Consider the following 26,699-nt stretch of genomic DNA (forward strand, 5'->3'; position numbering starts at 1 on the left):
AATCTAACCTCACTATATTAAAAAAAATCCATTCTGGAGCCTCTTCTGGTTTGACACATTTATAAGACATTGCTTCCTTCCTCCCAGCTGGAAGTCCACTGACCCATCGCGGCTAATGACTTAGGACACCAGCTAGCAGTTAGCATTAGCATCAATCACACCCCCCTTCTCTCTCCATCTATCTCTAGCCCTTCTTGTGGAGCGTGTCAGTCTGTCAGGGTTTCCTGTGTGCTGTTTCCTCTCTTTTGGGTCAATGCGAGCACAAACAAGATGATCTTTCAAGACGTTCTTGGTTGCCATAGTCCAGGCGTACAAAACAGGAATTCTGAGTAATCCAGGCCATTGAGATTACAGTGTGTGGATCAGATGAGGCTGTCAACAGCTGGTCAAACTAAGTTGTTAGAGTCTCAAAAGAGATTGTGATGCAACTTAGCAGACCTTTGGCAGGATCGGAAAAGATAGTACATTTCTGTTCGTTTATTATAAAGAAACTATAAATCGTTGTGTAATTGATGCATAATGTGTCCATGGAACGTTTTTTTTTTTAATTTATTTTTATCAACATCAAGATTGTGGGTAAGAAAATGTATTTGAATATGTTAGGGAAAGCTTTTCACCATTTTAAAGGATCTTTTTGACTTTCTTAGTTATTTTTTAAATAGCTTTAGAGGTATGACAAATGAATGGCAGGCCAAGACTATTCAGGAAACATGTTTGAAAAGCCAATATTTTAGCAACTCTGTCTGGTGATGCTAGTTACACAGAAATTGCACACTTTGGCTTTAAAGTTTGCATGCACAATTTTTTTGTATCTTTGCAGCTCCGCTGTTTGAGAAGTCAGACAATGTCATGAAAGAGGGAACATGCTCAGCCACATGTGAGGACTTCCATCGTATGAAGATGACTGTTCTCCAACTCAAACAGAAGGTACCCAATTCCAGCCCCTACCACTCTAAACCTTTTTTACCTGCAGGACCCTGCAGGCCGTAGCCATTAAAAAAAAAACAGGAGGTTTTTTTTTTATATACATGTCCTCATCCATAGACGTGAGCTGACCCAACGAGAGCATACCTGCCAATATTTCACAAGCCAGTGGAACTCAGGTTATACAGGTCTTTGGGGACATGTTGGCAGCTTTATAGACTAAATAAAAAGTGCTAAAACACGGTCCAAACCCCTGAGCAATCTGGTACTGTGACTTATGTCTGTCCTTGCTGCAGGCTAGTAAATCACGTTGAACATGCCGAATGTGGTTAAGACGGGGTAAGGGTGCAAAGTCAGTGTTCTGCAGTCAAAGCAAGATTGTCAACAAATCCACTCAGCACCCTCATGGTCATGACTTGATATAAAGCTCTCGTGGTACTGTAGACTATGAGGGAACAGATTGAGAGAATAAAATAAAGTGAATGTAAACCAGTGAGAGTGAGGCTTGAGTTATTTTTCTATTATGCACAAAGACTCTGATATGATTGATACAGATGCTTTCTCTGACCAATTTTGTAACTTCTCCCCAATTTATTTTTTACCTCTTGCCTTAATGTACTCATAAACTCTGTCCCAAAACCTAGTGAGCTGCCTATCTAGACAGTATTTTAAGGTATTTTAGGCACACTCCTGAGTCCTGATGCAAAGGCTGTTCCAAAAGTTATGAAATAGTTATGCTGCCTTCTAAAGGCCCCAATATACTTTATACAAAATCAAAGAATTAACTGGTGTAACATAATTTAGAACAAAATCTGGCCAAAAAGAAGGTGTTTTTGTGTTCGTTTCGGTGGTTCGTAAGAGCTCACCTGGGCGAATTTTTAGGAAAAATTCTTACCGAATGCTAAACACCTTCTTACTACCATTGGTCCACATCATTGGTAGTTGTGACCTGAAGCTCCACCTACTTTGTTTGCATTGTTCAGTCTGGAAGATCAGTCAACATGAACTCATCGGCATGCAGAGTTATTAGTGAGCTGGTGCAAATGTACTTACATTGTACAATCACGAAGAGATATTTTCCAAGACCATGTCATTCAATTTTTTTTGTTTGTTTGTTTAATTAGCTTACAAAAGAAATCAAATCTACTCAAATACTCTCAAGTGCCTATTCACTCATGTGCCATCTGCACCGAAAGCCATTCACGCATTTTCATAAAGTAAGCCTATCATCATTATTTTTTCTTTATTCTCTGCAGTAGTATCAGTTTCATCATAAATTACAATAACAGAGTGTAACCGGCGCATATTATGGCCGTGTATAGCTGGTTAGTGCATTGGCGTCATGAATTGAGAATGACAAATTAAACATTTTCTACTGCATTTACAGTGTTATTTTAAATCATCATCGAGTGGTTAAAACAACAACTTTTAATGATCTCGTGAATTCTACTCATAGAAAGAAGCACAAAGTCATTGATAACACATTTAATGTCACACTAGTTAAGGTTTTACATGTAGTGTCCTCATATTTAAATGTACTTCTAAACGCCTCCCACAGTGGTGTGGCGGGTGTCTGAATGTACAGAAACAGCAGACTGTTACTCGGCTGTTTACAACTTTTTTTTACCGCTGAACGAAGAACTTCTCCAGAAGTATATCAGGCCGTAAGGGACCGATCTGCTCTGTTTTTTAATTGTTTTTCGGTGTAAACATACGCTAGATGGACATCTTTAACCGCAGTGCCTTTTCTTGCACAGGAGGGCTGTGTTTTTAGACGCCATGTCAAGTTTAAAAGAACATCCACTTTTAAAAACATCTCGAGATGCATGGGTTCTGTTCTGGGCTATGTTCATCTACCTATTGTAGTGCTAGTTGTATTTGGTCTGAACGGCTGACAAGATACACTATATTGCCAAAAGTATTCACTCATCTGCCTTTAGACGCATATGAACTTAAGTTACATCCCATTCTTAATCCATAGGGTTTAATATGACGTCGGCCCACCATTTGCAGCTATAACAGCTTCAACTCTTCTGGGAAGGCTTTCCACAAGGTTTAGGAGTGTGTTTATGGGAATTTTTGACCATTCTTCCAGAAGCGCATTTGTGAGGTCAGACACTGATGTTGGACGAGAAGGCCTGGCTCGCAGTCTTCGCTCTAATTCATCCCAAAGGTGCTCTATTGGGTTGAGGTCAGGACTCTGTGCAGGCCAGTCAAGTTCTTCCACACCAAACTCACTCATCCATGTCTTTATGGACCTTGCTTTGTGCACTGGTGCGCAGTCATGTTGGAACAGGAAAGGCCATCCCCAAACTGTTCCCACAAAGTTGGGAGCATGGAATTGTCCAAAATCTCTTGGTATGCTGCAGCATTCAGAGTTCCTTTCACTGGAACTAAGGGGCCAAGCCCAGCTCCTGAAAAACAATCCCACACCATAATCCCCCCTCCACCAAACTTCACAGTTGGCACAATGCAGTCAGACAAGTACCGTTCTCCTGGCAACCACCAAACCCAGACTCGTCCATCAGATTGCCAGATGGAGAAGCGTGATTCGTCACTCCAGAGAACGCGTCTCCACTGCTCTAGAGTCCAGTGGCGGCGTGCTTTACACCACTGCATCCGACTCTTTGCATTGCACTTGGTGTTGCATGGCTTGGATGCAGCTGCTCGGCCATGGAAACCCATTCCATGAAGCTGTCTACGCACTGTTCTTGAGCTAATCTGAAGGCCACATGAACTTTGGAGGTCTGTAGCGATTGACTCTGCAGAAAGTTGGCGACCTCTGCGCACTATGCGCCTCAGCATCCGCTGACCCCGCTCTGTCATTTTACGTGGCCTACCACTTCGTGGCTGAGTTGCTGTCATTCCCAATCGCTTCCAATTTCTTATAATACCACTGACAGTTGACTGTGGAATATTTAGTAGCGAGGAAATTTCACGACTGGACTTGTTGCACAGGTGGCATCCTATCACAGTACCACGCTGGAATTCACTGTGCTCCTGAAAGCGGCCCATTCTTTCACAAATGTTTGTAGAAGCAGTCTGCATGCCTAGGTGCTTCATTTTATACACCTGTGGCCATGGAAGTGATTGGAACACCTGAATTCAATTATTTGGAAGGGTGAGCGAATACTTTTGGCAATATAGTGTACCTTCTTTTGGCCAAAATCTACATTGTGGAGAAGCCAATCTGGGAATGCATTGCAACAAGCTCTGTGAAAATATTCATTCAAGATGATTACAAATATAATTGTAATACATTCACTACCAATAAGTGTCAATACAAATAAGTAGCAATAAGGAGCATTATTTGTGTGGCGCATTGAGTTTCTACCTTTGTAGAACATATCAAATGGGTCGCTTATGAGGTTCCATGAAGGTTAGGATGCTGCCTTAGAAGGCTGCTGCCTATGTAGGCAGTAGACAGCAAGACAAGTCACTAGGTTTTGGAACAGAGCTATAGTGTCATAGTTCAAATGCAGATCTTTTGTGCAAAATGGACTGTTCTTCATGGCAAATAATTCTGCTAATCTCTCGTGGCAGTGTAAGTAGTTGACATTGGCATTCGGTGCAAGATGGGATTGAAATATATGCCGTCCAAGGAACCAACACAAATCAAAACCAGAAACGAGGAATGGGATTTAAATTGCTTGCAATGGGCTGAACCCAGACACTCACATAGATTTATGCGTTACGCCTCGGGCTATATCTACTGTGTGTGGCAAGACCTCAAAGGTCTGTGTGTGCGAGTGTGCTCTGTTGTCCAAAGCACAGAGGTTAGCAGGTAATGGATACTTCCAGTTCACCCAAAGAGCCTCCAGTTCTTTGAAGTGAAATACTCCGCAAAGAACGCTTGTAAAAGACAAGCACTGCTCTTAGTCTATACACCGACCAGAGTAATTCTGGGATTTCCTGCTGTTGCAAATGGCATGTATGCAGATGTTACAGTTTATAGATGAGATTACATGCTGAATGTCACTGTAAGCATTCCTTTTTATTACAATTTACTACCATTTAACCATTAATATAATATATTTTAGTAATTCTCTCCTGTCAGACTGTGCAGTCTGTACTATCAGACAACCGTAGCATCGGTTGTGTTCCTCTTACATTTGTAACTGATAGCAAGTCTTTTGGTCTTCATTCTGTTTTACTTCAGAAATCAGATTGAGTAATCCAGTGTTTGAAGCTTATTCAAAGGACTTTCACGAATATTACATTTTGGCTGGTGATTAATTTTCATACAAATAAGTGTGATTCATGATGTAATTGTCTATTTTGTTCATGTCAGTTACAGTGTAAGCTTAAAACATATACACAAAGAAAAAGTTATTTTTACAAAATGAACTTGAAAACATACAGTACTGTGCAAAAGTTTTAGGCACTTGTGAAAAAATGTTGCAAAGTGAGAATGTCTTCAAAAATAATGTCATACATAGTTTTCCTTTATCAATTAACGTCATACAAAGTCCAGTAAACATAAAAAAAATCTAAGTCAGTATTTGGTGTGACCACCTTTGCCTTCAAAACTGCACCAATTCTCCTAGGTACACCTGGACACAGTTTTCCTTGGTGATTGGCAGATAGGATGTTCCAAGCTTCTTGGAGAATTCGCCACAGTTCTTCTTTCTATTTAGGCTGTCTCAAATGCTTCTGTCTCTTCATGTAATTCCAGACTAACTCGATGTTCAGCCGGGGGCTCTGTGGGGGACATACTATCTGTTGCAGGGTTCCCTGTTATTCTATTCTATTTGCAAAATGAATGTTTGGGAGTCAAAAATGTATATTTCCTATTGACAAAAGCTAAAGATATAAATAACCATCTTAGGACAAACGTTTTTGTGAAACATCTAATGTGCCTAAGACTTTTGCACAGTACTGTATATTTTTTAATCTATTGTGTAGAATATGGAGTTGAATGACATGTATATAATGTTCTAAATATTAAAATACTGTATATAGTATTTTAAGTCCACTTTCAATTCACACCATTTATATTGTTTTTTTGGAACCCTGACTGCTTTAATATTATTACAATAATAGTAGTAGTAAAAGTGTATAGTATTTATTACTATAATAGTTACTATAATGATTGTTTTATTGTTTACCAAGTGAATTGCGCATACTGCACTAGAAAAAGAGACACATAAAATGTGTATTTCTGTATTCTCTTAAAATTCCCTTATTTGGATGGCAGTCAATGGTTTGAATTTAAAGTCCACAGTGATCATGGTTATCTCAAATAATTGAGATTAGATTAAATAATCATGATCAAGCGATTATGTAATATTTTGCTCTATCCTTTTTTAGAAATGTAGTGTGAAAAACTGAGACCTGGGAAGATCGGTGTGATATGTTGAGCTTTTCTTTCCTCAGATAGCTATGTTGCCAAGCAACACAGAGGTGAATAAGCAGACGACCAATGAAAAGATACTGACGACACACGCATTCTTACCCGGACCTCCAGGGCCACCTGGGCCAGCAGGTGAGATTTTAGTGTATAAATTTAGCTTTCGGATATCTGCTGCTGTGTGTAAAAACAAATTCCTCGGGGGCCTGGGTGGCTTAGTGGAAAAATACGCTGACTACCACCCCTGGAGTTCACTAGCTCGCTAGTTTGAATCCCAGGGCATGCTGAGTGACTCCAGCCAGGTCTCCTAAGCAACCAAATTGGCCCGGTTGCTAGGGAGGGTAGAGTCACATGGGGTAAACTCCTCGTGGTCGCTATAATGTGGTTCGTTCTCGGTGGGGCACGTGGTGAGTTGAGTGTGAATGCTGCGGTGGATGGCGTGAAGCCTCCACATGCGCTATGTCTCCGTGGCAACGTGCTCAACAAGCCACGTGATAAGATGCACGGGTGCATACACATCGTAAAATATTCACATCTAAAAAGAAAGTGAGGAACTTGCAGTCATCTTATTTGCTGTCATCAGAGGTTCTTTTGTGAATAAAATAGTTTGACATGAAGCTTTAGTGTAAAAAATGTTCAGTTCATGCCAAGAGGTCACAGGAGTATGTCCACCGCCTTCTCTGGTTCAGTTGAGCGCATCGCCAGCATCATTGGAGAAACTTTGAGTAAATCCAAGACTGTGCAGTGATACTTCACTTGCAACAAGAACAATCTTTAAAGAAATTTATAGAATTTCATGGCTCCGTTGAATTTGTCGGTTTGCTCTGTGTGTTTTGTTATTTTCTCTCCCTCATGTCTCGCAGACACTGCCGGCATGCATGATCAGTGTTTCCATGGGAACATTGATTGTTTTCAGGGGAACGCTGATCATGTCACTAATTAGCATACTAACAGCACCTGGTTCTCCACTGATTCACTCCCTACTTAAGCCCTTTGTGTTCTGAGTATCTTTGCTAGATTGCTGTTTGATGTGAAGTACTTACCTCACTCTAGTTGGTCCTGTCTCGTGCATCTGTTTGGTTGCCCATCTCTGCCCTCGTGTCGGGAGTGTGGTTGCCTTCCAGTTTGCTTTACGCATGTTCTCTGTGCTTATTAGTCTTCAATGGAGGATTCCTCGTCTCTGCCCACGTGTTGGGAGAGTGACTGCCTTCCAGTCTGTTGGGTGAGGTTCTCTGCACCTCACTACACTTCAATGGAGGATTCCTACAAATCTGCTCCTGACTTCCACAATGCACACGCTCTCCTACGAACACACTATTCACAGATTTGCCCATTGCGTGGCCACGGCATGCACGCATCCACAAACTCTCCCCGCTACTGCGGCCAGTGCCAGGATCCTCAGTCTTCGCCAGCACAGCTGAAGTGAATATTTATTGTTAATAAATCCTTTGAACTGTTCCTCTGCTCTTGGGTCTCTTTGTCTCGCTCTCTCTTTCTGACATAGAATGCCTGAAGGATGTCTTTGACTGAAAAGACAGTTAAATTTAAAATTTGACAGATTTAAAAGCTTAAAATACTTTTTTGTCTTTTTTTCCCCCATTGTATTTTTTCTGCACCTACCTGCGACGTGTTCTTTTATGGTTTTACCACCATGTCAACTGAACACGATATACCGATCCCTATTCTAAATTATGAAATCTAAATAATAGAGCTTATATCAAATAAAAATAAAAAAACAGTCCAGCCAGTCACGTTAGAGGGTATTATTATTATTTATCTCGAGAAAATCAAATGCAAACCCATGTCAAGAACTTCTGCTGAAAATAAGCAGAGTTGAAAAAAAAGTATACTTTTAACAAATAAATGCAAGCAGCAAAGAAACGATTCTAAATGAAAGCTTTTTTTTTCTTCTTTTTTTATTATTTATAATTTTTTAAGGTTAATTTCACTAATTATTAATTCTTTTTTCCATTACTCATTTAATTTCACTTCTATTAAAATGTAATCATGGCAGTTTGTCTGAAAGAACAAAACGCATTCGGATGTCTTACGCACAATTTATGCATGATGGTCGGGAGCAGGTGTTAATTTTATTCGTACCAATTAACGTTTTGAAAATATGAAAACTTTCATGAATCCGAAACTTTATGTCAGACCGGCTTTACGAACAATTTACACAATTTTTCTGCTCGTGTTTCATGAATGAGGCCCATACATTATAAATTCTATGTACTGATTACCATTGTCCTATCTCTGTCAAACATGTTGAGTGGTCCAGTCATCATCTGCAGCCTGAAACTAAACTATTGGTCGGATTTTAGGAGTGAATACACTATAGGATGTTCCCCTGTTTCTATTTAGTGGTCTCAGAACAGTTTGAAATGCACCATATTTTCATCCTAACTCCATATAAAGCCATACTTCTGCTTTTGAATGAACCCATTGATTCTCAATGTGAAAATGCACCATAAATATAGCATTTCTAAGGAAAAAATGTGCTTAAGTACACATTAGTGTGCATTGTGTTTAGCAGTGTGGTGTTTTGCGATAAATCACTCAAATGTTAAAAATGGCATATCGGATGAAACTATAGACTCGAATCTTTTGACTCAAAAAGGTTTCAATGTAAAGTCGTAATTAGGTTTCTTACCAGATGTAGTTGTGTTGGTGTTTCTCCCAGTGGCAAACTCAGCTGTGATCGGCGCCATGTTATTTGGTCACATGACTCTGTGTGTCGAAAGTTTAACCCTTTAATGACAGCCCAGAGTCTCCTGAACTGAGATCAGTTGGTTTAAATTAATTTAAAATATGCATTGTGTATAGCAAAGCCAAAATACAAAGTCCACGCATGTGTGCGTGGGGTTGCACGAGGTTATACAACTTTATAATTATTTTTTTTTACATATTCAATACAATTGATTTGTTTTTTGTTTTGTTTGTTTTTTTTTTTTTATATTGACTTTGATTTTCTTTTTCTTTATCTGTCTCTTAGGGAGCCCAGGACCCAATGGTTCACCTGGCCCAGCAGGACAGATGGGGCCACCAGGCTTGCCTGGCCTCCGAGGTGACATGGGGCCCATTGGTCCCTCTCCGGACCTCTCTCATATCAAACAAGGCCGGCGTGGTCAAATGGTATGCATCGGATTACACCTCATAAGTCACCAACAGGAAACATTACAAATCATGCATAAAGTCAGCTGTAATTAGTGTCATTAACTATCTGATTTCTAAGAAATTAAGGACTAATCTGCACCAGTTTGTAATTCGTAAATATTTCTGCATATATAATTGTAATCACTAGTCTAGCTCGGAAAGTGCTTTTTCTCTCTGAATCGCACGTTTTCATGTTTCTTATTTCACGCTTCCTTTCGCAGGTATTACACAGGGCAACAATGTTGTTTTTATATTGCAGTTTGTCTCTGCCACAAAGATAAACTCATAAAGATTTGTCACTTCTGTGCATTTATTAGGTGACATTTGCCCAACCCTTTTTGTGCTTTGTTCAACATAAGCCCATTAGTTCAGCTGGTTTTTATTTATTATGACTTACTATAGGATGTACTGAAGCAGGGTGTAGGATGTAAAGCTGTGGTGCTCAGACCTGCTTCAAATGGAAATCAGAAGAAATCTACCATTTTAAATATTATTTTATATTTTTATATTTGATATTATTATTATAAGTTAAAGTTTAGTGTGAAATTGAGTAAATATAGTGCTAAATAAGAGTTTATTCATTATTTAGCTATTTTATGTTGATGTTATTTACTATATTAAATTGTGTGGTATATCGGAATTGTATTGGCCTATCGGCCACCCTGCTCTCTGGATATCATCAGCCATTACAAAAACCCATATTGGTCGATCACTAATCATCACAGTATGGTTTTGCTGGCTCTGTATTGTTTTGTTTAAAAATTGGGTGGGGGGGAACTTTGTTGAACAGGCCTTTAGACACAAACTCTGCAGGAAGTTAGGTCTTCAGGGTAGGATTGAGAGCACCCCTGGTGTTAAGATTATAAATGTCACAGTACTTGCATTCTTAAGATGCAGAGTACCCTCCTAATAGTTATTCCTTTGACTTGGATTCCAGAATTTAATTCTTCATTCTTAATTTGTATCATTTGCTGATTTATTGCACCAAGCTGCATTTCTTTAACACTGTATAAAAGTGTCATATAGTGCTGACCTGTGGTTTCTGTCAACAGTGACACGCTTTTCACTTCCTGTTATGCACCGTTAACCCTCATTACTCTTCCACACATTCTTACCCATACCGACGGACAAAATGAATGATCTCACACACACTCAAATTACAAGCACCGTGAATAACATCAGCCTTTCTATTGTTAACCTTTTCAGCTGAATCATCACTTTGCCCCATGTGTATCTAGCCTCTAGAAACAAAAGTCAAAGTTCATGACCATGAATATTTTGTAGATACACCGATCAGTCACAACATTAAAACCACCTGCCTGATATTGTGAAGGTCCTCCTCGTGCCGCCAAAACAGCGCTAACCCACATCTCAGAATAGCATTCTGAGATGCTATTCTTCTCACCACAATTGTACAGAGCGGTTATCTGAGTTACCGTAGACTTTGTCAGTTCGAACCAGTCTGGCCATTCTCTGTTGACCTCTCTCATCAACAAGGCGTTTCAGCCCGCAAAACTCCCACTCACTGGATGTTTTTTGTTTTTGGCACCATTCTGAGTAAATTCTAGAGACTGTTGTGCATGAAAATCCCAGGAGATCAGCAGTTACAGAAATACTCAAACCAGCCCGTCTGGCACCAACAATCATGCCACAGTCCAAATCACTGAGATCAAATTGTTTTCCCCCATTCTGATGGTTGATGTGAACATTAACAGAAGCTCCTGACCCGTATCTAAATGATTTTGCATGACACTGCACTGCTGCCACACGACTGGCTGATTAGATAATCGCATGGATGTTTGTTGGTGCCAGACGGGCTGGTTTGAGTATTTCTGTAACTGCTGATCTCCTGGGATTTTCACGCACAACACTTACTTTTACTTCAAGGTCATAAAACGCTGAGTGTAATGACTGGTCTCATTAGGGACTTCGTCTGTTTTGGTAATCTTAGCTTTGGAATTATTTGTTTTTTTGGAAGTTTTCACATAGACTCTTAATAGTTTCAGCTGGCCAGGCTGGAACTAGATCAACAGGTGCAAGATCTGCTTTATTTCCACTAAACTAATTAGAAAATTCTTTGGACTATCAATACTGCAGATGCTTTGGTTGTTGTGAACTAAGCGTACAGTGTGTAGAATGGTAAAAAAATAAATAAAAATAATAATAATAATTACATTAGCAGAATTTCATGCATTTAATTTTTTTCCCTTGTGGTCAAAACATATTTTTCAAGGGTTTTTGCACCAAAAACAGTCATGATTAAATTTTTTAAGGACAGTTTTCCACCCTCTCTCTGACCCTTAAAATTAAACGAGTCATTTTTGTAAATGCCCTCTTTGCATGTGAAATGAATTGAGTAACAGCAATTTGCTGCATTTACACAAGGTCTGCAGGTTTGCTTTATGGTCCAGTATTGTTATCGTTTTTGTGAGAGATCATAAGGAGCTGTTTTTGCGCATTAGTTTCAACAAATAGTCTTTGGACTGAAGAACATTTTTTTTAAATGTGTAGTGTGTACATCAAGGACTTTAAAACATTCAAGGAACATAACCGAAAATGGGATCGAAATCGCTTTCAACTGATCCAGAGTGAAAATGTTATTTTTAAATGCTGATAAACAGTTAATAACCGCTTAATTTTGTTTCAATTTTTTTTTTCATGAAACCAAAAGGTTTGTCTCAGTGATTTTTTTTAGAATACAAACTTCCTGTTGCCTGAAAAAATTAGGCTTCTCTCTTTTTAGTAGAACGTAAGAATGTGCTTTGATTCAAAAGGATTCCAAGGTTTAAAAAAATAACAATGATTTGGCCCGCATAAAGTGACGTTTAGTCCACATGTGCCTAGCAGTGTGTGCGTGCATGTGCGAAAGAGAGATGAAGGCTATTAATTGATTTTAGATTGCCAGATATATATTTGAAATACTAGAAATATTTCTTGGGATATATTTAATACTAAGAATCCATTTATTGAAAAGACTATTTTAAATAGGCTACTGTATACTATTTCTATTCGGATAATTTCCTCACATGGAAAATAATTTTAATTGCTTATTTTCAGGCAAGTCCCTTATTTTGAGCTTGTTTTTCCAGAGCAGGTCTCATGTTTTCTATTGCAACACTGCAACTGCAATCTCCTTCCCTTAGCACAGAGTGCTTGTCATTTTAAAAAGAATGTTATAAACCGTAATTTTATTTTATTCTAACCAGTTCCCATTAAGAAAGGAGGCTGCAGAATGCTGTAACGGGAACTAAAAAAATATTTAAAAAATACAAGACAAAATTTAATATCTCATAATGAGTTATATAATCTTGTTAAATTTCCCTTCTTGGCTTAGAAACAGATCAGTTTTAGCCGTGTCTGGCTGCAATAAAGCAGCAGGTTTTCAGTTTTCCAGATAAGATGAGTGCTGTATCAGATCATGCCTAGCTGGGTCACCTCCGCCTGGGCTAGTGCTTGAACACGTGTCCCCTAAACCCCATGACATTCAGCTGGCTGACCTCTGACTCTTTAAAGGGGGGCAGCTACACAGGTGGGTTTGAAACTAGGACAGATTCACTTTCATCATTTTTTTATTTTTATTATTCCTTTTGTTCTGTTTCTTCTGTTGAGGTACTTTTCTCTGTCTACCATGTTGATCACTTTTGATCTCCTGTCCTTTTTTTGGTTGATGTATAAAAAAAACTGGTTGTGAGCCAAACCATTCTCAAAGTCTGTGCGTGCATAGACACAACACATTTCTCAATATGCCAAAACACGACATCCATCCCATCTTTAAGTAGACAAATGATAATGGCAATAACAGGGAAAATGCTGGCTGTGTTGTGGCTCAGGGGTTGCTTTCTTTTGCCTGTGTTGTTCTCAGGGCCGGCAGTTAACTTGTCCGATAGCATTTACCTTTTAGTTTTTAATGCATTGGACCACATCGCAGAAGTGTGAGTCGTCAATGAAGAAAAATACCTTGTTGCTGAAGTTCTGTAATAATTTATGAAGCCTGGACCTAGAAACATGAGACCTTCAATGCTCGAGGGTCGTGACTCATAGTATGAATTTAGTTCTAAAGTGCTCAGAGTTTCTTTTTTTAATTTGATAAATGAGAAGTCAAGCTGTTTGGAACATTTGGAAAATTCTGCGTAGGGATCTGCCACTGGTTGCATCTACCATGGGATTTTGTGTGAGTATTTGTGCAAGTGTGAACCCAGCTGAAAAAAAAAAAAACACTAACAACCAGACTAAGCTGGTTTGCTGTTTTTAGCTGGTCACCCATTCTGGTTAGGCTGCGTTGTTGGCTGTTTTAAAAGGGGTTTTGGGCACTTTTCAGCTTCAAATGGTTGACCAGCTAAACCAGTTAAAAGGGGATGTTGGTGGAACTGCTGTGCATTTTCACAGTTGCACACAATCTCTGTGTCAGCAACTCTGTCTCCCGCTGAAAGCGATTGGACATGCCTCCTGAACATCGATAGGGGAAAATGGGGTGGTGGACACCACGAGCTGGGCCCCCTGGGAGTTGTGGGCCCCTGGGCTTCAGCCCGCATAAAGACCCGCATTTCAGTTCAGAATACTACTCAGATCTACTCTTTACAAGTATGATTGGATGTGTGAACATATTTGAGAGTTGAATGAGGAAGACCATTAAATCTAATATTTGATTAATCTAAATATTACTTTCTTGGAGTGCTGAGGACCCTTAAAGGAATAGTTCACCCAAAAATGAAAATTTGCTGATAATTTACTCTCCCTCAGGCCATCCAAGATGTATCGGAGTTTCTTTCTTCGTCAAAACAGAATTTAAGATTTTTAGGATTTCATTTCAGGCCTCCTCCTTTAAACAATGCAAGTGAATGTATTCTATTTTTTGATGGTACACAATGCATATTTAGGGTGCATCAAAATAATCCACACGGTTCTTCTGAACCCAAATGATTATTTTTAGAAACAAAACAATACTTATATACTTTTTAACTACAGTTAAAAACCTCCTCCACGTGATGCGTGACCTTACCAATGAGCTTACGTCATCCCTCTCATGAGCGCGCGTCACAGAGATGTACGGAAGCGAACATTTGTTGTTAAAAAGTATATAAGTATTGTTTTGTTTCTAAAAATAATAAATCGCTTGGGTTCAGAAGAACTTTTTGTCGACTGGAGTTGTGTGGATTATTTTGATGCACCCTAAATATGCATTTTGGACCGTCAAATAATTGAGTACATTCACTTGCATTGTTTAAAGGAGGAGGCCTGAAATGAAATCCTAAAAATCTTAAATATTGTTTTGATGAAGAAAGAAACTCAGATCCATCTTGGATGGCCTGAGGGTAATTATCAGCCAATTTTCATTTTTGGGTGAACTATTCCTTTAAATTGACCCTTGGCTGGCACATGGGTTTGTTCATTGTGTTGTAAGATGAAATGACACTTCATAACTCAGACATGAACAATTGCAAATTTTCGCAAATAAGTCTAAAGACAGCATAACAGAGGTTCTTCTTGTTATATTTTATTATTATTATTATATTTAAAAATTTCAGGAATGCAGTTTGCTTAAGCCATATGACGTGACATATGCACCTATAAGTTAAAATTTACGATATATTTTTTTATTGTTATATGTGGTTGTTTGTTTAATAAGGATGATCGTGTGTGTGTGTGTGTGTGTGTGTGTGTTTGTGTGTAGGGTCCTCCCGGGGCGCCAGGGAAAGATGGCATGAAGGTACAGTATGTTTTCGATCTATCCTTATCTCTATCCTTGACTTTTCAAACTCACACTATGGTCACGGGCTATTTTCCATGTGCGGAATGCAAATATTTGGAAAAACAGGATAAAGATGTTTGAATTCAATTGTGACCGATCACTAATTAAATAAATTCTTGGATGGAGCCAGGTCAAAGAGGAACACAGTGTTAAAATATGACATCATAGATGGCAGGACAAATGCAATCTCTGGTATTTCAAAATACCATTAATGCATTCTTGAAATGTTATTCTTGAAATTAATGCATTCTTTAAATATTCCCAGTTTGACTTTGTGAATATATGTAACATGTTTTCTGTAATTTTATAACTTTTTGTTATGTCCAAACAGATCTAAATCAAGTCTCCCCCACAAGTCTAACCGTGGTCTATATAACAGACTTTAAAAGCACAGTGCTCTGAAATGGGCTGTATTTGCCAGATATTATATCAAGTTTGGACCAAAAGTAGCTAACATTTGTGTAGGTCAAGCTATAGCAGGCTTTGTTACTGCATAAAAGACAAATATTGCATTAAAGCCACCAAAAATAACGATTAGGTCAGAAACATATTCTCTGCATACTTAAAGTTTTCCAACAAGTGTGTGCGCTCACATACATTCATAGTGGATCCATGGACTGTGTATGTGTGAGTGTGTGCACGTCTCTGTTACATGTTTGTATAGAGAGCTTTTGTGTTATGTTTTTTGACTTTGTGTTCACAAATCAAAACCATCTGGCCTTGCTCACTACCTCTGTGTGAACCCTGACCCTACATAATCCCTACAGAGGGGTCAATATCTCACAATGTCTATCTGTGTGGTACCTACTGCCATACCTCACCCCAAATGAGCTATAGACCAACTCCAAATGGGGAACAGAAAAAGTGCTAAGATAACATTTATATATAAGCTCTGATGTTGAATAAACTCGTTTCCGTCTTTTGGTTTTTTGTACCAGCCAAATTGCTGTGTGTAGTGATGAATTTTTTGGCATGTTAGACCTAGAACGACAGAGTAAAGATGTCTGATGTTGACATGGCCAGCAATGGCTTGTTTTCTCACGTGTTATCGTGTTACTGATAGATAGCAGGCAATAATTGTCCCATTGGACTTCTCATGGCTTCTTTACTGTAATCCTGCTAACCCAAATATTTGTTTGGATTCTCCAGGGAGAGAGAGGGCTTCCTGGCCTTTCTGGACCTCCAGTAAGAATTTCTTATGACATTTTCTCTCATGGTGTTTGTCTGAGATATATTTGTCTGTATTGTCCTTTCTCACTCTTACCTTTGTCTTAAAGTGTTTGTTTACCCAAAAATGAAAATTCTCTCATCATTTACTCAACCTCATGCTGTCCCAGGTGTGTATGACTTTCTTTCTTCAGCAGAACACATATGAAGAAAAATAGAAAAATATCCTAGGTCCTTAAAATGCAAGTGGATGGTGATCCGACCTTTCGAAGCTCCAAAAAGAACAGGCAGTCAGCATAAACACCATCCATATGACTCCACTGGTTAAATTAATGTCTTCTAAAGTGAAACGATCGCTTTTGGTGCAAAAAAAAAAATCAATATTTACGGGTGCGACACACCCGGAAGAGCAGCGCTATTTACAACAGAATAGGAGGAACACTGTACAGAAGCTTAGTTGGTTTTAGATTAGATCTGTATATGTATCTTTTTTTTACTCACAATTGTGCATTTGTGTGCTCATTTTGGATGTCTCAACCGAGAGAAAAACGTGAGATTATGTCCATAGCATGCCGAAACGAATACGTTATACGAGAGACTGCTTGAACTCCGCCCTCTCGTGAATGCGCATACTGCTGCTGACCAGAAGCGATGATTTATAGTTAAAAAGTACTTAAATATTTATCTTTTTTGCACCAAAAGCTTTTGTTTAGCTTTAGAAGACATTCATTTACCAGTAGAGTTATATGGATGACTTTTATGATGACTGTCTGTGATTTTTGTAGCTTCAAAGTTCGGATCACCATCCACTTGCATTTTAAGGACCTACTGAGCCAAGATATTTTTCTATTTTTCTTTAAATGTGGTCTGCTGAAGAAAGAAAGTCATACACATCTGGGATGGCATGATGGTGAGTAAATGATCAGAGAATTTTCATTTTTGGGTGAACTATCCCTTTAATGTTGGTCTGTCTGTCTGTTTGTGTGTCTGACTCTTTCAAAATACTAGATTAGACCAGCAATTGTGATCATTTACTAAGTTTTACAGGTGTTGAAGTTAAAAAGGAACATAAACAAAATACACCACCTCTGTTGATGGTGGTTTACTAAAAATGAGCAGACATGCAGTATTACTTTGGTCAAAACGTTAAACAATGCAAGTTCACGAATGACACAGAATGAAAATTTTGGGGATATACTCCACAAGTTTATAACAATCGAGTACTCATAAACTAACCCTTAAAACATTATTTTCTCTGGGCCCAAAAAGGAATAGCAAAACAAGCCCCTAAATTTGACAACCTGTTGAGGTTGAGATGTTTTATTTAGATTATATTGGTTATAAGCAGTGTTGGGTAGATTGCTTCTGAAATGTAATCCAGTACTGATTCCAAATTACACTAACAACCAAAATTGTAATCAGAAATGTAATATTTTAGATTACACTTTAACCAGTTTATTCTCTTTTCATTAACATTAGTAAACATGAAATCAAAAATGTTTTATTTGTCAGTCCTTGAGATTGATGGGTAAAGTAATCCATAGGAGTGTGGTAGTGATCACAGACTCAACCAGGTGGCCTTTCATATGATGCGAGTGTATTTGTGTGTTCAGGGCCCACCAGGATCTTTCGACTTCCTGTTGCTCCTGATGGCCGACATTCGTCATGACATTGCAGAACTGCAGCATAAAGTGTTTGGAAGACCGTTGCACTCTTCAGAAGAGGACTTGCCCCCTGCCCCTGACACTTGGAGAGATAACCAGGAAAGTCTGGACTTTGGCTCCGGAGAAGACTACAAACCCCAGAGTCCCCCCAAGAGCACCAGGAAGAGAAAATTGCCCGAGACCTTAAATAATCCCAATTGGCCAATTTGAGACCGCCATCGAATTTGGCAATACTGAAAGAAAGAACTTATTAAAGAGAGAATGAGTGGAGTATAAATATCACAGAATGATTGTTATTTAATTGTATACTCTCTGGAAAAAAAAAAGGCTGAATGTATTTCACTGTATGAAATTTCTATTTTTATAACATAAAGGATGTACATTTTTGTAATTTCTGCATTTTTCATGAGTCATTTGTCCACCAGATAACAAATATTAACTATCACCCATGGCTGAACCATACATTTTCAAGTATGTGAGCAATTAATGAGCAATTATCATGATTATACCAGCACCACACACACAGTGTACATTTGGTCAGGTTCTATGAATGTATGGAATGAAAAACAATGAAGAAAGCAGTGTAAATACAGTACAAAACTGGCTCTCTTTAAGATTTTTCTACATGTTTTCACCTTTTATCAAACTCCAAAAAACATTAGGTTAAAATTACACCCATGATTCAGTGATAATGGAAGGAAATTGGTGCAAGCGTTGACTTTGAGGTGCATAGACTACGTTTCATCACTCTTAAAGGGATAGTTCACCCGAAAAAAATTTATTCTGTAAGCATTTACGCCTAAGCATTCTATGGAACACAAAAGGAGAATGAAAGCCTCAGTCACGATACACAGTATATTTTTCCATACAATGGGAGTGAATGGAAACTGAGGCTGTCAGTACCTTCATTTTGCCTGTGTTCCATGGAAGAAAGAAAGTCATACAGGTTTGGAACAACATGAGTGTAAACAACTGCAAAATTTCCATTTTGGGTTGAACTAGCTCTTTAAATTATCTTTCTATTTTGGTGCTCCATAGCTCTCTATCTACAACCATGACCTAAAAAAAAATCCTTGCCATCTTTCCTTACCCTTTCTGTATTTTTCGCTCACACTTCATGAAGCGGATCACAACAAAGGAGCAGCATTCCCATTTGACCCTCCTGCTCAGTCTGACGCTCATTTATCTCTGAGGACAACTGGCCAAAGGCCAAGATTACGGATATCTGCTTCTTGATCTTCCGTAGATTCTGTCTTCCATAGGTGTTGAAGTTTTAACTTGGGAAAGGTGTTTTGTTACGGTTTTAGAGCCTCATAACATTCAAATACAACATATTACTGTCAATTCATGGTTTTGTATGGCACAAGTTTTTAAAGTTAGGCCTTTATTCATTTATTTTATAAAATGGCAGTAACAGCTATATGATATAAGATACCAATAATCACAACAAATATTTCTTCTGCCAGGTACGTATAGTAGGGTACAACAGGGCTAAAGGCCCCCCAGATTATAAGGCACTTTTGATTTTATTTTCCCTCAAAACACTAAAAAGAAGCACTTTACTAAACACCTGTTCTTCACTATGCACTGCAAAAATATTCCTGTTCCATGAAGTCTAACATTTATACAATAACTTTTAAAATGATGCAAAATTAAATAGCTAGTGAGAATCTCTCAAATTACCACATTTATATTTTTGGCAAAATACTTAAAGGAATATTTCACCCAAAAATGAAAATTCTCTCATTATTCACTTACCCTGATGCCATCCCAGATGTGTATGACTGTCTTTCTTCAGCAGAACACAAATGAAGATTTTTAGAAGAAGATAGAGCTCTGTCAGTTCCTTATAATGGAAGTACATGGGTGCCAGCACTTTGACGGTCCAAAAGTCAAATTTAGGCAGCATAAAAGTAATCCACAAGACTCCAGTTGATCATTGAATGTCTTCTGAAGCTAATCGATAGGTTTATGTAAGAAACAAGTCGATAATTAAAAAGTTTTTCAATTTAAATCGGCGCTTCCATCCAGGACTCTGATGCTGTTTGAAATGGCCAAACTCTCGCGTGATGTTCGTTCTTCTGTTGTAAATAAGCGGCGCTTCCGAATTCTCTCGTGAACTCGCCAACACACTTACGTCACGCTTCGTGTCAGCTGCTGGCAGGAAGAGCTTTTTAAAAGTTAATACCATTTTAATTATCGATTTATTTTTTATACAAACGTATCGATTTGCTTCAGAAGACATTAATTGATCGACTGGAGTAGTGTGGATTAATTTTATGTTGCCTAAATGTGACTTTTGGACTGTCAAAGTGCTGGCACCCATGTACATATATTATAAGGACCTGACAGAGCTCTATCTTCTTCTAAAAATCTTCATTTGTGTTCTGCTGAAGAAAAGACAGTCATACACATCTGGGATGGTATCCAGGTAAGTGAATAATGAGAGAATTTGCATTTTTGGGTGAACTATTCGTGGTCAAACATACCTTTGCATGGCGAAATTCCGCAGGCGAAGATGGACAAACATTGAGCGCATGTGAAAACAGCAAAAATATTATTGTCAGGCGGCCTCTGTTTAATGCTGCACCTTATACTCTGTGAGACTTTGTTAAAAAAAAAAAAAAAACTCACTGCTAAAATGATATCGTGTCCACTGTGAATTTTCAGTTTAGCTGTGAATGAAAAACCAAGCCACTTCCGACTGGTCAACGCTGCGAATTCGACTGTCAAAGTTCACCAAACTTGAACTCCACGCGAAATCCACGAGGGGAAATTCTAAGCCACCGGAAGTACAACGTGGATTCCCATTTAGATGACTGTATTTCTCCCGCGGAATTTCGCCGTGTGAAGGTATGTGTGACCGCACATTTATTTGTCATTTTTTGTGTTGTTCAATGTGAATAAATCAAAAGATTTTCAATACCCCCCCCCCCCCCTTTCTGAAGTGTTTAGATTTAGTAAGCATTATCTTATTTTTGTTCCTTAAAAAGGAACTTACTGTCTCATTCATTTGCATGAATTTTGCACTATAACTATTGCCACTATATCTACAGTAAATTATATCACTACACCCCAAGTGTGGGGTATAAAGGTCCCAATGCCACATTTTTTTTATTTATTTTTTTTTTTTATGCAGTTTAATCAAAAAACCTTCTATTATTTCTTTTGACACAAATTATGTTGTTCCATCAATATTAATAAAAAATAAATAAAAACAAAATCTTGATACAATTTGTGACCTGAAAATAACACATTTTCTTCCTTAATGGGTGCCTTTAGCCCCTTTGTACTCTACTACATACTGCAAAAATAGTAAGGTCAGTAAGGTAGCATGCGATTTCGAATATAGCCTTAGACCATTGGCATGTATTAAATGTAATGTAGGCCTATCATGTGAACATATATCTTTAAAAAGGTCCCACAGTTAATTCTACCATCTGAAACTTATAAATCAAAGAAATCAATGCCTGCTCATTGCTTACCCAAACTAAAATGAAGATTCCCACCGTCGGGCACCATTCTGACACAACCCCCCCCCCCTACATTTCATGGTTAAATTGTACTGATCCCTGCGAGAGCCGCACATTAATTGCCCGTGAAGGGAGACTGTCTGAAGTAACCGGCCAACGACTGCGGTCAGCTCACCCTGTAGGCCTTTTAAACATAGACTTCATCAAAACATCATTTTCCAATGAGACAAGAACAACTTTGGCTTTGATTACCTTGCGAGGGGAAATATAATATTTTGATGTGATCAAATAAAACGATTAATCAACTGGGTGAAGTGAAAACATTAATATTAAGGTTTGGAAATGGCCAGTAAGTTGACTTTACCTTTTATTAAAGAATGAAGGGTCATATTTCAGTAAATTAATGTATATTTTGCATGGCGCCTGGTCTGCAATATCTACAAATGATAAATTAAAAAAGTAGATCTATATTACACAATTTAATTGCAACAGTAGTAAAGTAGAGAGAAAAGGATTATAGATTCACATCAACATTTTCCAAGCCAGTGCAATTTTATCTTATATTTACAGATGTCTTATTGAATTAAATATACATGGGTAAATGTTGAAAGGGTTTACATTTTCTTGTAGTTTCAGGGGAACGGGGGCCTTCAAATGTTGTTTTGGACTATTGGGGGCCTTGGAGTCAAAAAAGGATGAGAACCAATGATTTAATAGGCCTATACTCCAAAATTAATAAAATTAAGGACCAATGGAGGTGGACATCCAACAATAATATTCACTGGAAAATGAACAGGTTAAAGTGTGTTTAACCCAAATAAAAAAGAAGAAAAATATATCATGTCTAGACTGAACTTTGAGTTGATTTATGCATGTTTTGCCTTTTTAATCTTTCATTACTTTTTGATAAAGACAAAACAGTTTATGGTGCTCTAAATCCCCCATATAACCATAACAATTGTGTATATCTCTGCTTAGTGCAAGCCAAACTTAAGAAACTACTAAATACACACCCTCTCAACAAGCTCTTTCAGTATTTACAGACAAATCATGCCTGTTTCTCTGAATATCATGGCCATAAACTAGTGAAAAAATATGACAAAGAATATAAATTAAATACTGTTTGTGTATCAAATACCACAGATTCTTTATTTTATTTTATTTTATTTATGTGGGTGGTAGAATTCTTCAATATTGTATTTTGTTGTGTGGTTACATAACCGCTAGATGGCAGCAGTGATATAATGCTGTAGCGCTGTAAGTTGGGTGTTCTCCACAAGGTGGCAGCAAAAACACACAAGCTATCGTGTGGTAACACGTGATTATGACAGATCTAGAAATGAGAAACTTTATGCTAAAACTGCTCAGATCAAAGAGGCGTTTAAATCAGGCTATAATTCGTGTGTACATGCTGTACCTCCTAATGAAGGAAATAACAAGGTGGAGCGTCTGGTAATCACAAAATGTTTTGTAAGCATTTCACTCCTTCAATTTAAAGGGATAGTTCACCCAAAAAATTATAATTCCATCATCGTTTACTCACCCTCGTGTTGTTCCAAACACCCTTTGACTTTCTTTTTCCCCATTGAATTTAAAGGGGATGTCAGGCAGAATGTTGGCCTCAGTCACCATTCACTTTCATTGTCTCTGTTTTCCATACAATGAAAGTATATGGTGACTGAGGCCAACATTCTGCCTGACATCCCCTTTTAAATTCAAGACAACATGAGGATGGTTGACAACATGAGGGTGATTGGATGACAAATCATGAGGGAGCAACTGATGACAACATTTTCATTTTGGGGTGAACTGTTTAATGTAATAAATGTGGTATAATGTGTGTAATAAATAGACACTTGAGTCAGGTGTAATTCATGTTTAATGATTCTCACAGACTCATTCAGTCAATCCAGACTATTTAATCTGGTCTCTCTCAAAATGCTGAATATGTAGCCTAATTCAATATGCTAATCAACAAGTTTCCTGGTAAAATAGACACTTTTGGTGCTAAAAAAACAAAAAAACAACATCTTTTATTTCCTTTCATACAATTCATATTTTGATGGGCACTCTATCATAAGCGACAGTGCCATGGACCAGTTGCTCAATAACACCCAAAAACAAAATTTTCTTTGTGCTAGGGTGTTCTGGATAGATGCATACATCCACTTAATAATTTATTTATTTTTTATTTTTAATATGCAGCAATTAACATTTGTCATAACTAAACATTGTTTGAAAATGTTCTCATCTCGGTACTGAGGATAAATCCACAACAGTCTGAGCAGCAAAAGCTGATCCTTGTTTAGCTCTCTTCTTTTTACATATATCAGAGCCTCTGGTTAATTTGGAGGGTCCTATAGCTGGCATAGGGATCCTCTCTCTCTCAACCTATTCATGAGGGTTATTTGGCACAGAGCACAGCAATGCCCATTCAGGACTTCCTTGGCTTGCTTTCCGAGTGGCACATTCCCCAAAAAATCCATGTTCCGATCTGGTCCCAGTTATCTCCTCTCAAAGGACTGATACCCTATCCATGTATATCTTTTGTGAGGGTTTTGTACCCCAGTTCCATGTAATTAATTACAATTCCATGTAAGTAAAGTCCAGCCCTGATTAGATCTGCTTCCACTGCAGTAATTATCTCAGCAACAACAGGGTCAATCTGCTGTGCTCAAAATCACCTTTGTTGTGCTGATGGACAACAATAGAATCCATGTTGTTAGAATGGTGGATTGACAAGCAATGCATTATGTGTCCGTTAGCACGTCACTCAGTTTGTTGGTATGTCTTTTGTGTATTTTAATATGAGTATTGTATTTGACAGATGAAAAAGATGTTATTTATGGAAAGTTGCTGGAGTCTGTTGGGCTGAGAACTTTCCAAGTACCCCTGATTCCGAGTACCCCTTACGTTTGGGATGGATTGTGCTGTTTTTGTGCCGTTTGTGCAGGGATTTGTTAAGCCATTTGCTAAAGTGTTCAGAGTGGTTGCTAGGAGGTTGCTATATAGTAACCTCCTAGCAACCACTTAGCAAGTTGCTAAGGTGTTCTGAGTGGTTACTTTGAGGTTGCTAAGATGTTCACAGTGGTTCCTAGGAGGTTGCTAAAGTTTTTAGATTGGTTGCTAGGAGGCTGCTAAGATGTATAAAACAAGATATATTTACTTCACAAGTGAAATGGCATGAGATATAAAATCTTGTTTTCAGAGAAATCTGACCAAATTTAGTAAACTTTATGCATTAAACAATAAAAAATAATCTGCCAATGGGGTTTGAAAAAGAAACTTGTTTTCACTCTGAATAATGTTTTTTATGTATTTTTTTTTATCTCAGTGGCAAATAGTTTTTTCTTGTTTTACGCTTAAACCTCACTAAATTTTGTTATATTTATCTGAATTGTTTTTTGTTTTGTTTGTTTTTTGTTTTTTTGGTCAAGTAAATTTATCTTGTTTTAAGAATGTTTAGATATTTTTACTAGGGATGCACGATATATCGGTGGCCATATCGTTATCGGCCGATAAATATGAATTTTAAAGTTATTGGTTATCGGTCCGTTAAGAAAATGTTATCCGATACTGTATAATAAAGCCAGTAAATTATGGCTTTTTCAGGCACACACTAGTCTCCATGAGGGTTTTGATTGGTGCCTTCTGCATGACGTGACGTCAGCACACAGCAGACTTTGCTTAAAAGATCATACTGGATCTGAGGATCTGAGATCTTGAATTTCATTTGAAGTGCTGTGGACGTGGCTTTAAAAGCTGAGCCTTTTGTTTTTGTATTCAGACAGAATGTTGATTTATATCCAGATTTACATTTATCGGCAAATGTAAGAGCAATCAGCTACCAAATTTTTATGAATTATCGGTTATTAGTATAACCGGCCAAAATTTTTACTGGAAAACAAGACAAAAAAATATGCAAAAAATGTAAAATAAAAACAAAATAATAATAATAATAATAATAATTTTTTTGCAATGTTGCAGCTAGTTTGCCAGAACACTAGATTTTCTAAATGTAAATCTCTCAGAATCATCCGCTAAGTGAAATTCATCATTTCTTAGAAAAGTACTAGCACACCACTCTTCAAGTAGCCACATGATTTGAGGTATCATTTATGTCTGCAGCACAAAGTGTGTAGTATGAGTTATTTGACAAATTTTAATACTTAGGGTTAGGAGTTTGTTGAGATAATGTTTATCAAATGGTGTTGATCAGTTGTCTTTTTTGTATGCAATAACGTGCATTCCTGTTCATGTGAATGTAAGCATATTTTTTGTGTGCAAATGTATTTGTGAGTGCATACCTGTGAACATGTAAGCATGGATGTTCATGCGTTTGTGTGTGCATGTGCGTGGGCACAATTGCTGATCATGTAATTACTGGACGTGGTCCCTCAGTAAGTACAATGTAGTCAGTTGTAGTGAAAACATGTGACATCTCTATTGTTTAAGCTTATGCCATTTTCTTTAACCATTACACGTGACCGATGACCTCCAGGTTGATGAATCCCACCGAGAAGACCATGAAGTGAACCTACAATATCGAGCATATGAAAAACCGAAGACGCACTTTGGTTTTGTGGGGCCATAAATCAGGCTATGAAAAACAACAACAATTAATAGTCACTGTTAGTTCATAATATAGAAGTTCATGCTAAAGATCTTTTCTTCTAAAACCGTCTATGCTCAGAACAGCATACTACCATACTAGTCCCATTAATTCTGCAGTATGCATTATGTATGTGCACAATATTCTAATTTTCTGTATGCTTAAACTTCCTGGATGACCTACAACATTTGACAAAAATTGCAATATGAACCCTTCTTCACATTTGGAACATGGTAGTAAACAATAGAGTAAGGCAACAGTGCCCGCCCACTTTTTCAGCCATCTGGGTTCCGGAAGTATTTTCCCCATTCATTTCTTCCATAGACTTTTCATAAAATCCTTAATAACAGTTGTGAGCCATGAATCAAACCAACCAGCTCTGAGGAGAATCCCAACATCGTGAACTTTGTTTTGAGGCAAAAAAAGTATTTGAAAATCGGACATAAAGACAAAGGTACAAGGCCGTGTACTTACCGTCTTTCATGAGGGCATAAACTACAATCCCATGAAGCATTGCAAATGATGTCATTGAATAATAAATGATGGGAATATATAAAACTATTGATTTTAGGTTGTTGATTATTACAAAATATTCTGACACATATAT

General features: G+C 37.9%; 1 protein-coding gene across 1 annotated transcript in view; it reads left to right on the forward strand.

Moving 5' to 3' along the window:
- The window catches only part of LOC127428454 (collagen and calcium-binding EGF domain-containing protein 1-like), an 83,486-nt gene extending 65,084 nt beyond the window's left edge, over positions 1-18,402 (forward strand). The window contains exons 6-11 of the mRNA XM_051676841.1: positions 821-927; positions 6,301-6,409; positions 9,267-9,406; positions 15,099-15,134; positions 16,326-16,361; positions 17,957-18,402. Coding sequence (XP_051532801.1) covers positions 821-927; positions 6,301-6,409; positions 9,267-9,406; positions 15,099-15,134; positions 16,326-16,361; positions 17,957-18,217 — 689 coding nt within the window. The 3' untranslated portion in view covers positions 18,218-18,402. The remainder of the gene's footprint in view (positions 1-820; positions 928-6,300; positions 6,410-9,266; positions 9,407-15,098; positions 15,135-16,325; positions 16,362-17,956) is intronic.
- The last annotated feature ends 8,297 nt before the right edge of the window (positions 18,403-26,699 follow it).

Source organism: Myxocyprinus asiaticus, chromosome 38 (genome assembly GCF_019703515.2).
Source record: "Myxocyprinus asiaticus isolate MX2 ecotype Aquarium Trade chromosome 38, UBuf_Myxa_2, whole genome shotgun sequence".
NCBI classification, from domain to species: domain Eukaryota; kingdom Metazoa; phylum Chordata; class Actinopteri; order Cypriniformes; family Catostomidae; genus Myxocyprinus; species Myxocyprinus asiaticus.